This window comes from Haliotis rufescens, unplaced genomic scaffold, assembly GCF_023055435.1.
Source record: "Haliotis rufescens isolate VD_foot unplaced genomic scaffold, xgHalRufe1.0.p SCAF_3, whole genome shotgun sequence".
Lineage (NCBI taxonomy): Eukaryota > Metazoa > Mollusca > Gastropoda > Lepetellida > Haliotidae > Haliotis > Haliotis rufescens.
Genome location: NW_025964001.1, coordinates 26,475,855 through 26,488,971, shown reverse-complemented (window position 1 = coordinate 26,488,971; position 13,117 = coordinate 26,475,855). Strand labels below are relative to the sequence as shown.

Genomic DNA, 13,117 nt, shown 5'->3' with positions numbered 1-13,117 from the left:
GTTTGTAGTATTTTGGTGCTTTTGAGCTATAATAAGTTTTTGTCATTAAATAAGATATCATGTGACTAACCAAGGGTCCAGGTAGTACTGTGTGTACCTGGGTCCTACTCAGGACCCACCCGACCTGAGTATACAAATTACCTGTCCTAGCTCTAGTTTGGTAGCCGTTGTAATCAAACAAATCCTTGTGGGTGGGTGAGAAAAAAGGTATTTCAGATTAATATTCTTGTTCTTCCAAAACCTTTTTGCAAAGGGTGCAGTGCTAGTTAAGCTTGTTTTGTTGTTTAACTGACTGTACTCAGTGTTTGCACCATGTATTGTGCTCAACACATGTTTACATTTGATAGGTTAAGGAAAATAGCGTTTTTCAGATTATATTTCCACTTTTCGTTGTGTTAGGGTCAGCGAAATCTGTAAACAAATTAAAACAAGATCTCATCTAAATTTGTCTAGCATTAAGTTAAAGACTTTTATTAAAAATATTTTTATATGATTTATGCTAGAAGGGTGACACTGAATGGGCAGGCTCTAAAGTCTTGAATAATGTTCATCAGGATAATGCTGTATACAGCAGACCAGTACAGGAGAACTACTAGACTGTTTGTTGTCCCCACACTACAAATCATTGTAGATGTCACAGGTCATAAATCTCCCTTGCTGACCTATCTCTTCCAACAAGTGGTGGACATGCCCTCACTGACCTGCCTCCATTACCTACACCCTTTACAGCTGCCCCCAATCTTCCTCCCGTTGTGGTGAGGTCATGTTAACTTGGGCACTTCACAGTGGTGAGGTAATGTTAACTTGGACATCTCACTGTGGTGAGGTAATGTTAACATGCACTTCACTGTGGTGAGGTAATGTTAACTTGGACACTTGGCTGTGGTGAGGCAATGTTAACTTGGACACTTGGCTGTGGTGAGGTAATGTTAACTTTGACACTTCACTGTGGTTAGGTAATGTCATCTTAAGCACTTGACTGTGGTGAGGTAATGTCATCTTAAGCACTTGACTGTGGTGAGGTAATGTCATCTTAAGCACTCGACTGTGGTGAGGCAATGTTAACTTGGACACTTGACTGTGGTGAGGTAATGTCAACTTGGACACTTCACTGTGGTGAAGTAATGTTAACTTGGACATCTTACTGTGGTGAGGGTCCCTAGGCTTTATTCCTGCAGCAAGTTGACATGACATGACATGATATGTATACAGAAATACTGTTCAAAGCAGTGTTAAATGAAACTAACTCACTCATTCATTAAGTACTGGTTTCTAATCACATGTGTGTATCTGTGACTTTGAATGATCAGCTCGTGGATTCATCTTACAGATGACATTCTTACCATGTCTACTTGTGACAGGCTTATCCTCTTTGGTCTAGTGGACCAGGTACCGTCCTCAGATCATCAGGTCTGTGGTTCAAAGCCCAACCAGTCACATAGACATTTCATTGCTGCTTCATAATATTAATTGCTAAGGTGGAACCCATAATCACAGGTGGGGCGGGTGGGTAGCCTAGTGGTAAAAGTGTTCGCTCGTCACGCCGAAGACCCGGGTTTGATTCCCGACATACAATGTGTGAAGCCCATTTCTGGTGTCCCCTGCCGTGATATTGCTGGAATATTGCTAAAAGCGGCGTATAACCATACTCACTCACTCACCCATAATCACAGGTATGGTGATGACAGACCAAGGATCATAATCAGGACAAGTTTGTTATCCTGGCACAGATAACTCTACACAGTGAACATAGTGTAAGACAAAGGAACCGCCTTGCCCCTCATGAGATCTCATTGTTCACAGTTATCTCCCTTGATGCGCTAAGTACCAGTTCAATGTTCATCAATCTCAGCCACTGTCACATCGTCTAGATGACGAGTTAATCCCTGATCGAGTCCTATCAAGTCCAGGTCCCAATATCCCTGTATGTCACATCACAAGGTAGTTGAAGGTTGGGATCTGACTGGCAGGTGCTTGCTGCTGTCCTCCACACTATTATCCCTACCTGGCCAGGTAAACCAGGCTTTGATCCTCCATGTTACTTGTCAACCCTTCCTTGCTAGGATGACAGGACATTATGATGATGGACATGGCTCTATTTGTAACTTGTCCTACTTTGATCATCAACTCTTATATGATGGGAAGACATGAAACTGTTGTGATGTTGTGAAGATCCAGGGTGGAATAGGTCTTCAGCAACCCATGCTTGCCGTAAAGGGCGACTATGCTTGTTGTAAGAGGTGACTAACAGGATTGGGTGGCCAGGCACGCTGACTTGGTTGATGCATGTCATCGTATCCCATTTGCGTGGATCGATGCTCATGATATAAATCACTGGATTGTCTGATCCAGACTCGATTATTTACAGATCGCCATCATACAGAATATTGCTGAGTGCGGCGTTAAAAAGAGAAATATTAAAAAAATGCCTACCCAAGAATTCTATATGATGCCTTCTTCATCCTGTCTCTATAATTATATCATTTTAGTGGCATTTAAGAAGGTGAAATAACAAAAAGGACATGAGTTATGAGATTCAAATTCTTTATTCTTTCAATGCAACATTTTGGTTCAGATGTCCTACTCAGTTGTTGGGAGCACGGATGGCCAAGTTGTCTAAGGTGTCGCAATTCACTGTGCAGAGTTTCGTCCCTTGGGTACGCCAGAAACCTATGATTGTGGGTTCGAATCCCGGTTCCGCCCGATTATGTTTCTAGGTTTAAAACACCATACCCCTGCTCGTGGGTTTCACCGAAGTGGCAAATGTCTAAGCCCTGCATCACTTCAGGCTTTCCTCCCACATTAAGCTGACACGCCGTGATATAACTGGAATACTGTTAAAAGCGGCGTTAAACCCTCACTCACTCACTCACTACTCAGTTGTTGATCACTTGTTTCATGAAGGTTGAGCTACATAAATATAACTGTCCTCACTACATAATTATGATGTTTATTTTGTTTTGTTTTTTTAATCATCAAACTACCTTTATTCTATCATAAATCATATTATTCGCTTTGACATTTATTTTCGGAGAGCACACAACCTCCACCCCCTCCTTTTCCCTACCCATCCCTCTTTCCCCATCCCCTACCCCTCCCTCCTTCCCTACCCCCTACCCCTACCTCGTTCCCTACCCCCTACCCCTCCTCCCTCATTCCCCTACCGCTCCCTCCTTCCCTATAATCATCAGGAACTTTGTGATGATATGCCGAGGCAGAATGAGGATTTTATAGAGGGGGATGCAAACCCAGGGCACAAACTGAACAAAACATGAACACTAGATATTCTTACATTGGTATGTTGTTGCACCTGCGGAAGTAGTTGTTGCACCTGCTGATGTAGTTCCTGCTGTTCCAGATGCAAGTGTAAGGGGATGGAGTCCTGTCCATCGGTGCAGTGTCCAGAGGGCTCGCAGCTACAGATCATCTCCAAGGCGACGGACATGCCCGGCTCATGCTGTGATAAATTCCACTGTGTTAATGGTAAGTGAGCTCTTAGTATTGACTTACCACAACCAAGACATCTTGGCTAGATCAATCTCATTAAAATCAGATCTTAGTCCTCGCTACCGCTAAACAAAGATCTGAGGACATCCCATTACGGGTCACGTCAGGCCGACCTAGCTTGAACTTTGACCGACCAATGGAATAACCAATCAGAAGGCAGCTTTCTCGTGCTTTACGGCACTAATTTCAAATTGGCGACTACACTTTGAAATATATTTTGACAAATTCTCGATTAAAAACCTGAACAAAAATAAATTCTGGAATGGGTATTAGATGGTCTAGATTGTATGGTTTCAGTCGTTAAACCCGTAACTATTGTTCTGAATACCCATGTTAAAGTTTTCGAGGATGCATGATTAGAAAGCACGTTCCTACTGTCACTTTCATGATCTGGTAAGCGGCGCTTAGATTGGTCGGATGAAAGGTCGTTCTGACGTGACCCCTACTGGGATGTCCTCAGATCTTTGTTTAGCGGTAGCGAGAACTAAGATCTGATTTTGATGAGATTGGGGCTAGACGCCCTTAGTATCACCATGGTTCTGTTCCATGAAGCAGTCTTAGCACTATGACTATCTAAAGCCTATGGGAGTTTGGAGTATAGGAGTTGCGATTGTCTCAGCACTAAGATCTCTTTATGGAATGACGCCTGGATGTCTTGGATACAGAGAACTGTTTGAGTGCCATGGAATATAAGTGGTCCCCTCCAGCTACTGTAGCTCAGGGCCCCATTCCACAAGACGATCTTAGCACTATGACTATCCAAAGACTATGTTAGCGTATGGGAGTTACAATTGTCTTTGCTGCTCTTGGTGGAACGATGCCCAGATGTCTAGGAATTCTTTTGAACTGTTAAAGTGCCATTGTATAGAAGTAGGCACCTATAATACTGTAGATCAGGACCTGTTCCACAAAGTGATCTTAGCGCATGATTGTCTTAAGTCTATATTGTCGGTAGTCTATCTTATGATCATCTTAGCGCTGTAGAACGGGGTCCAGGGCACGTCATGAAGATTTGTTCCTGGAAGAGGACAGAACCCCTTGTGTTGATATAGCTCCAAATCTTTGGCATCCAGTTAACTGTTCTGATTGCGAAAATGCCTGTTGAGTTGGTTTTGCTCTACCTCCACTTACATTATGTGATCAACCCGTGAAGATTCGGGTTAGAATTGATCTTCAGCAACCCATGTTTTTTGTAACAGGCAACTATGCTTGTCGTAAGAGGCGACTAACAGGATCGGGTGGTCAGGCTCGCTGACTTGGTTGATGCATGTCATGGTGTGCTAATTGCATGAATCGATGCTCATGATATCAATCACTGGATTGTGTGGTCCAGACTTGATTATTTACAGACCTTCATAGAGCTGGAATATTGCTGTGTGTAGCATTAAACAACAAACAAACAAACAAACATTATGTGATCCTACGGAGTAAATACCAGTGAGATTTCCTTTCGATATGATGAAGAGAGAGATATACCCAGGATCTATTCCTTTGAGCTCTTGACATACTATAAACTCCTCACAGTGATATCATACACACCTGTATCACTATCAGTACAGTCAGCTGAATCAGTAGGGGGGCACGGGTGGCCCAGTCGTCTAAGGTGCCGCGATTCGCTGTGCAGAGTTGCATCCCTTGGGCATGCCAGAAACCTATGATTGTGGGTTTGAATTCCGGTTCGCCCAGATTATGTTTCTAGGTTTGTCAGCACTATACCCCTGCTCGTGGGTTTCACCAAAGTGGTAAACGTCTGAGACCTGCATCTCTTCAGGCTTTGCTCCCACATTAAGCTGACAAGTGAAATAACTTGAATACTGTTAAAAGCGTTGTTAAACCCAACTCACTCACTCACTCACTCACTGTATCAGTAGACTGGGGATGTATCTGTAGACTGGGGCTGTATCAGTAGACAATGGCTGTATCAGTAGACTGAGGCTGTATCAGTAGACCATGGCTGTATCAGTAGACTGAGGCTGTATCAGTAGACCATGGCTGTATCAGTAGACTGAGGCTGTATCAGTAGACCATGGCTGTATCAGTAGACTGAGGCTGTATCTGTAGACAGAGGCTGTATCAGTAGACCATGGCTGTATCAGTAGACTGGTGCTGTATCAGTAGACTGAGGCTGTATCAGTAGACCATGGCTGTATCAGTAGACTGGGGCTGTATCAGTAGACTGGGGCTGTATCTGCATACTGAGGCTGTATCAGTAGACCATGGCTGTAACAGTAGATTGAGGCTGTATCAGTAGGCCATGGCTGTATCAGTAGACCATGGCTGTATCAGTAGACTGAGGCTGTATCAGTAGACCATGGCTGTATCAGTAGACTGAGGCTGTATCAGTAGACTGAGGCTGTATCAGTAGGCCATGGCTGTATCAGTAGACAATGGCTGTATCAGTAGACTGGGGCTGTATCAGTAGACAGGGGCTGTATCAGTAGACTGAGGCTGTATCAGTAGACAATGGCTGTATCAGTAGACCATGGCTGTATCAGTAGACTGGGGCTGTATAAGTAGACTGAGGCTGTATCAGTAGGCCATGGCTGTATCAGTAGACCATTGCTGTATCAGTAGACTGGGGCTGTATCAGTAGACTGAGGCTGTATCAGTAGGCCATGGCTGTATCAGTAGACAGGGGCTGTATCAGTAGACTGAGGCTGTATCAGTAGGCCATGGCTGTATCAGTAGACCATGGCTGTATCAGTAGACTGAGGCTGTATCAGTAGACTGAGGCTGTATCAGTAGAATGAGGCTGTATCAGTAGGCCATGGCTGTATCAGTAGACTGGGGCTGTATCAGTAGGCCATGGCTGTATCAGTAGACCATGGCTGTATTAGTAGACTTGGGCTGTATCAGTAGACTGAGGCTGTATCAGTAGGCCATGGCTGTACCAGTAGACCATGGCTGCATCAGTAGACCGTGGCTGTATCAGTAGACTGAGGCTGTATCAGTAATCCATGGCTGTATCAGTAGACAGGGGCTGTATCAGTAGACTGAGGCTGTATCAGTAGGCCATGGCTGTATCAGTAGACCATGGCTGTATCAGTAGACTGAGGCTGTATCAGTAGAATGAGGCTGTATCAGTAGAATGAGGCTGTATCAGTAGGCCATGGCTGTATCAGTAGACTGGGGCTGTATCAGTAGGCCATGGCTGTATCAGTAGACCATGGCTGTATCAGTAGACTGAGGCTGTATCAGTAGAATGAGGCTGTATCAGTAGACTGAGGCTGTATCTGTATACTGAGGCTGTATCTCACAAATGAATGTTGCATACTGGAACGAGATCATTCATGACCAGTTCCTGTTATTCTGGGACAAGCCAAATAGTGACTTGTGCCCATCTCGTGGCCATTTGTACGACTGGTTTCAAGTGCAAATGGGCATAGCTAAAAGAATTGTCAACTCGTTGCATAATGATTCACGTATATTTCCCCCATGTCTATATACCAGATACTATTTAAAACACATCAGGATTTACGGTATTTATACAGTATGATTGAACACACTGTATCTTGGGTATATTTTTGGATGTAAGACATATGTGAAATCAAAAATTATTCCTGTGGGATTCCTTGACCGAAATACTTGAAATCATATGCACATTCTGATTCGTTTGTCATAGTTTTCGCACATAACATTCATTGACAGGAGGATGAGTCTCCTTCAGGTTACGGAAAGGGCAAGTGGTGATGAATGGACAAGTTAGATGTAGGTTGTACTATTTTAGGGACAGGTAACTCCATTACCGGTACCAATGGTCAGTCATTGTTGTATTACAATTGTAGTGGAAACTATTGATCACAAAGGAATCATTTACAATTTTGGAGACGATTGACCTAGAATAGACACCTGTAAATACATGGGGCTGATGTCGTTCGTATTGTTAAAAACTCCCCTGTAAACAGTTGATTATTTCAAAACAGCAGGTAACAGCAAGATAAAACATACATGCAGCTTTTGATCTTATTAAACGAAGTAGAACACAGCTGTAAAAAATACTCGTGGTCTAATTAAAACAGAACACACCTGTAAACAGCTGTGAATGTCATAAAAGCTGATAAAACACATGTAAACAGCTTTTGATCTCATTTAAGCAGTTAAAACACACCTGTATTCAGCTGTTAATCTCAATAAATCAGGTAGGTAAAACACACCTGTAAACAGATGAGTTTTTCATAACAGCAGGTAAAAATGCACCTGTATACAGCTGATTATTTCATAACACCTGTTGAAGCCACAAATGTAAACAACTTATTTGATCATCACCGAAAGTAAAAACACATATATAACCAGCTGTTAATATCAGATAAGAAGCAGTAATACAAACAGACCTTTGACTTCCTGGTTTCATCATAACATCTTGTTTTATCACACCGTTCAATTACCTGAGGAAAGGAATCCATCAAGTCAGACGTTAATTGGTTTGTTGAAAGCTGAGTCAACTCCTGGCAGTGAATCCTAAACAGATGCAGGAGGTAGTGGGAACAATAGACCAGCACTGGGGATGGGGAGGGGTGTCCAACTGACTGAGTGTCTTTTGACAATGTTAGGCTAAAAAAAATAGTCTTGGTTCTCAGGTACCGCCTGCATTATCATAAATTCCGCCGCACGTTTCGTTTTTATTTCCATTTTAATTTATTTTTTTTAAAAACAAATACTTGAAAAACAATGCAATCAAATATAGCATGCAGTTACTTCCCTTTACATGTCCTCTGCTTTACTCCGCATCTAGTGTTATGGTAATGGCGACGATAGGAATCTGTATGCTTCTTCATGTAGGGAGGCCCTTTCCCAGATTGATGGTACACAACTGTTTATTTGGTTACTAGTTTGAACAAGCCTAAAAAACACAAAAAAACACCGCCCACCCAAACTATGTTTTCAAAAGTCATTGCCTTAGAACCAATTCTTTTATTTTTTTAAGCCTTATAGGTGTTTTGGCAACTAGGCCCATTTACACCTTGTCATATATTCCATGTGACTAAATGTTTTGATACGAGAGCTGCAACATCACAAGGTAGACAAACAGCTGGTCTGTCATACAGACCCTGAAATGAAACGATTGTACCTAATACATCCCATGCAGTCAGTAATAGTTGGCAAGTCCAGATTACTGCAGTGTTTGAAACTTAAGAGACTATGGGCACCTTTTCGTTATATTTTATTAAAACAATTTAATAACTGGTGTTTTTTTTAAATATTTTCATTTCAGAGACTAGATGTTAGTCTAAGAAACTGCCATTTACTTGCAAAAATAACATGATGTAAATTTGAAATTAATTTGTCACCAAATTAATGCGAGTGTTGACCGGCCTGTTCTAAAATGGGTCATAAAAATAATGCATGTAGACCAGCTTTTGAACTATAAAAAGATAATCAGCAAACGATAACACAAAAGGAGGACACCAATGAAGATTGTACAGGTTCCATGTGTGGTTAGTGCAGCCCTTTAAATGTAGGGGGCACGGGTGGCCCAGTCGTCTAAGGCGCCGCGATTCGCTGTGCAGAGTTGCGTTCCTTGGGCACGCCAGAAACCTATGATTGTGGGTTCGATTACCGGTTCGCCCCGATTATGTTTCTAGGTTTGTCAGCACCACAACCGTGCTAGTGGGTTTCACTGAATTGGTAAACGTCTGAGACCTGCATCACTTTGGGCTTTCCTCCCTCATTAAGCTGACATGCCACGATATAACTGGAATACTGTTAAAAGCGGCGTTAAACTAAACTCACTCACTCACTCCCCTTTAAATGTAAATGAGCAGTGTTATGTATTCACCTTGTGAGTGAGCAGTGTTTTGCTTGCAATTATAGGATTATTTGACAAGGTTACAAAGAAAAATGATGCTGTCGTACCCGTTTGACGACTGTCATTACTGCTTGATCAACATGTGTAAACAAACTGACCACACTGGACGCGGAACTTTCCAATTCTAGATAAAAATGTGACACTTTATTGATGCAAACAATGACACTCACATTTCTCGCATTAATTTCATGCTCACATTAATTTCATGATTTACAGTATTTAATCTCCAAGCGAGCAATATTTCTGAAATATTCTACTACAGTGTTCCCTCGCTATTGCGCTCTTCAATATAGCGCTAACTCGGTTATAGTGCGTGGTAAAGCATGGCTCCCAAAATTTACTAACATTTATAATAAACTCAAGTTTACCAATGACACAATGTTTTCCCCATCTCAGAAACCATTATCAGTTGATCGCCGCGATCACATAACACCGGAAATACCAGTCAACAAATCCGAACCGAAGAATGCAATTTAATCCTATTTTTATCATATCTGTTTATAAAAAATGTGTTTATTGTTTATCTGGACTTATGTTTGCAATATATTTTATTAATTATATTTAAAATTTCATTCAATGATTATAATAATGTTTACAGTGTATAGAGTAATCAGTATTAAAAGACCTTAGTGTTACTCAATCATAACCATACCTTGTTGTACATATTTTTGACAGTGCACCAAATAGTGGGCAGTTGTTTATTACAAACCAATGATGCAGATATCTTGATTGAATATGTTTACATCCGGGAAGCAAGACTGCAATGCCCTCGATGAAGTCTGGTAAAGATAACCCCTTCTGTTCCATGGTTTTTGTGACCCTGAAAATCAGGGTTCGAATCGGTCTTCAGCAACCCATGCTTCTATGCTTGTCGTAAGAGGCGACTAGCGGGATCAGGTGGTCAGGTTCGCTGACTTGGTAGATGCATGTCATCATATCCCAATTGTGTGGATCGATGCTCATGTTGTCAATCACTGGATTATCTGGTCCAGACTCGATTGTTTACAGACCGCCGTCATATAGCTGGAATATTGCTGAGTGTGGCGTTAAACAACAAACAAACAAATCTGTCAGTTAGAACTAGAACATAGTTTTCGCCATATGGTCCCCAAATGTGAACTAAAACCCAATCTCGGTACCAGATACCAAAATGCTGCTGAATGGAATTATAAATTGGGATAAAACGCTATTCACTGTCGTGGTTCCGTCCTATCATTAAAATTAACAGCTTGTGTCCGAGGATTGCCTCCCCATAGTAATGATGGTATCTCCATATACTGATGGCCACTGTTAGGGTAGCCTGCCTCTCATGTTGGCCACTGTGTAATGCCAGCAAACAATGTATATAAATCTTTACTGTGTTAATTAGTTCATAACTGCCAGGTAAATGGAGGTATTTCAGGCACTGTTATCTGCGGATCTAAGTTTAGCAGAGTTATTGCCATTGGACCACAAGTTTCGGTACGAAATTGAAATGAAACAGACATGTGCTGATTTGCTGCCAGCTTAGGGTATTGGCCTGGTTGCCACACAGAAATAGATGGCTGAAAATAATCAGTTTAGGCTGCTGAGTTTAACAATGTTGCATTACATAAAGAATGTACATTAGAAGAACTGGCTGCATTTTTTGTTTTGCCACTTAAATGGAGCGAAAAACAGTCTGTATTGCTCATTTGGAATGTCAGCTTTGAGGTCTATGTGGTTTAGGAGGGGCCCGGGTGGCCAAATGGGGTTAGGAAATGCAAATTGTACAGAGTTGCTTCCCTTGGTTGTGTTTGCTGATAGTGCATGAGTTTGAATCCGGATTGACTTTGAGATACCTCCATCTTAAGTTGACTCACTTTGATATAACTGTAATGTAACATTCTGACTGACGGAACTCTTTCAATATGACAAGTTGATATTCTTAACAATTATATCATGGAGATATATTCTTATGTAGATAGGTGAAATATTGCTGTATGATCAAGTACAATGTTTTCTCCTCATTTTAGCATATCATTTTGCCCTTGTCTTTCCAATCAAATGGAAGTTAAGCATTCTGCAAAACTTCAAATTGTAAAGTGTGAAAGTGCCACAATGTAAGTTACATTTTATACCCTTCAATTCTCTTGATATGATGTCAAAGGTTACCACAAGTGGTTTTATCATTATAAAAAACTGTTTTGCAAACATAAACGAATAGAATATGATACTCAAAGATATGATTTTTGAGAAGTTGATACACACATGAAAATAATTTGAAATGCAAAAGCCTTCAGTTATGCATACTGCCACCCACCTAGCAAGGAAATATTGATACAAAGCGGGAATAGCTGTCTATAATCCCGTCCTGTCTTGCACAGTTTATTTTCTCTCTGTTTATGTTGATTGTGCAACAAAGCTGCCTTTGATCAAACAGCTGGTGTATATGCAGGAAACATTCACTTACCGGAAAGGATCTATTTATTCAAATCGGGCAGACCAGCTTTGTCACAGTGATGACATTTGTAGCCAAGTCTATTTTGTCACCCAATGTTTGAACGTTACGAGAGGAAATTCTTCAAATCTTTGTGTTCACTGACAGAGGTGAAGGTTGGAAACATAAAAAGGGAGATAATTCCAACATTTGTAGTCATCGTTTGAAATGTGGTGTTATTGGCTTGCTTCCCAATATTCTGAGTGTGCGGTATGGTGCTGTGATCGGGGGAGTGATGCAAAGGCCTTATTTGAACAGCCACCAACAAACCTGGTAAAACAATCAAGTGGTAAGCTAACAGCGGCGCAATTACGCGCTTTAAATCATACTTTACAATTAGTCAAAAGCCATGCCTGTGTTTAAATGGCCTAATTTTCTGTTTACGTTTGGCATGTGGTTAGACTCGCTTGTGTGAGGAGTATTGAAATAGCTGTTGATAGGTGTAGAGATGAGAATAAACTAAACTTGTCTATCTGTTGAGCATTGTTGGAATTTCTTTCATTCTTATCATTAATACATCACTCTCTAGCAGTCAGGATTGAAAGATTTGACTAACTGAAATGAAACTATTTAAAATGTTTTATTTTGTTGAATTGTCCATATTTATATTCTGACACACAATGAAAACGCGTCATCAACTTTAAGTCAAAATCAGAAAGATGTGTTTTAGTGCTCAAGTCCATCTCAAAACACATCGATTGAGAATTGAACCTGTACAACATTGTTGTGTTTGATTATCTTGGTTGGTTGGTTTGTTGTTTAACGCCGCACTCAGCAATCTTCCAGCTATATGACAGCGATCTGTAAATAATCGAGTCTGGACCAGACAATCCAGTGATATATATCATGAGCATCAATTGATGACATGCATCAACCCAGTCAGCGAGCCTGACCACCCGATCTCGTTAGTCCCCTTTTACAACAAGCATAGTCACCTTTTACGGCAAGCATGGTTGCTGAAGACCTATTCTATCCCGGAATCTTTACGGGTCCATTATCTCATGCTTACATACCCAGAGCAGCTTTATATGATTTTTTGTGGCCATTTTTCCAATTACAAGTATACAAAAAATTGAATATTCATTTTCAAAGTGTTTTATATATAGCCTAGAGTTCCAGTACTTCTTCATTTTCAGGTAACTACAGTTGACCAACTTGCACCAGATATATTTTATTTTCACAATCTGTAACTGAAAATCCTCTCTCGGTGTGTGTGTGGTGGTGTGTGTGTGTGTGTGTGGGGTGAATGGGGGGGGGGACGAGGTATTGTCTACACCATACTACCTTTGGTTTTCAAAAGAGTGGATCCGGACTCCAGACCCCCTGGTTTTGCCTATGGAAGATAT

The 13,117-nt window shown here is 41.3% G+C and overlaps 1 protein-coding gene across 1 annotated transcript in view; it reads left to right on the top strand.

Annotated features, from left to right (window-relative positions):
- LOC124144818 (cysteine-rich motor neuron 1 protein-like) overlaps positions 1 to 13,117 on the top strand; it is a 98,455-nt gene that overhangs the window by 59,668 nt on the left and 25,670 nt on the right. The window contains exon 4 of the mRNA XM_048403962.1: positions 3,359 to 3,483. Within this exon, the coding sequence (XP_048259919.1) occupies positions 3,359 to 3,483 (125 nt within the window). The remainder of the gene's footprint in view (positions 1 to 3,358; positions 3,484 to 13,117) is intronic.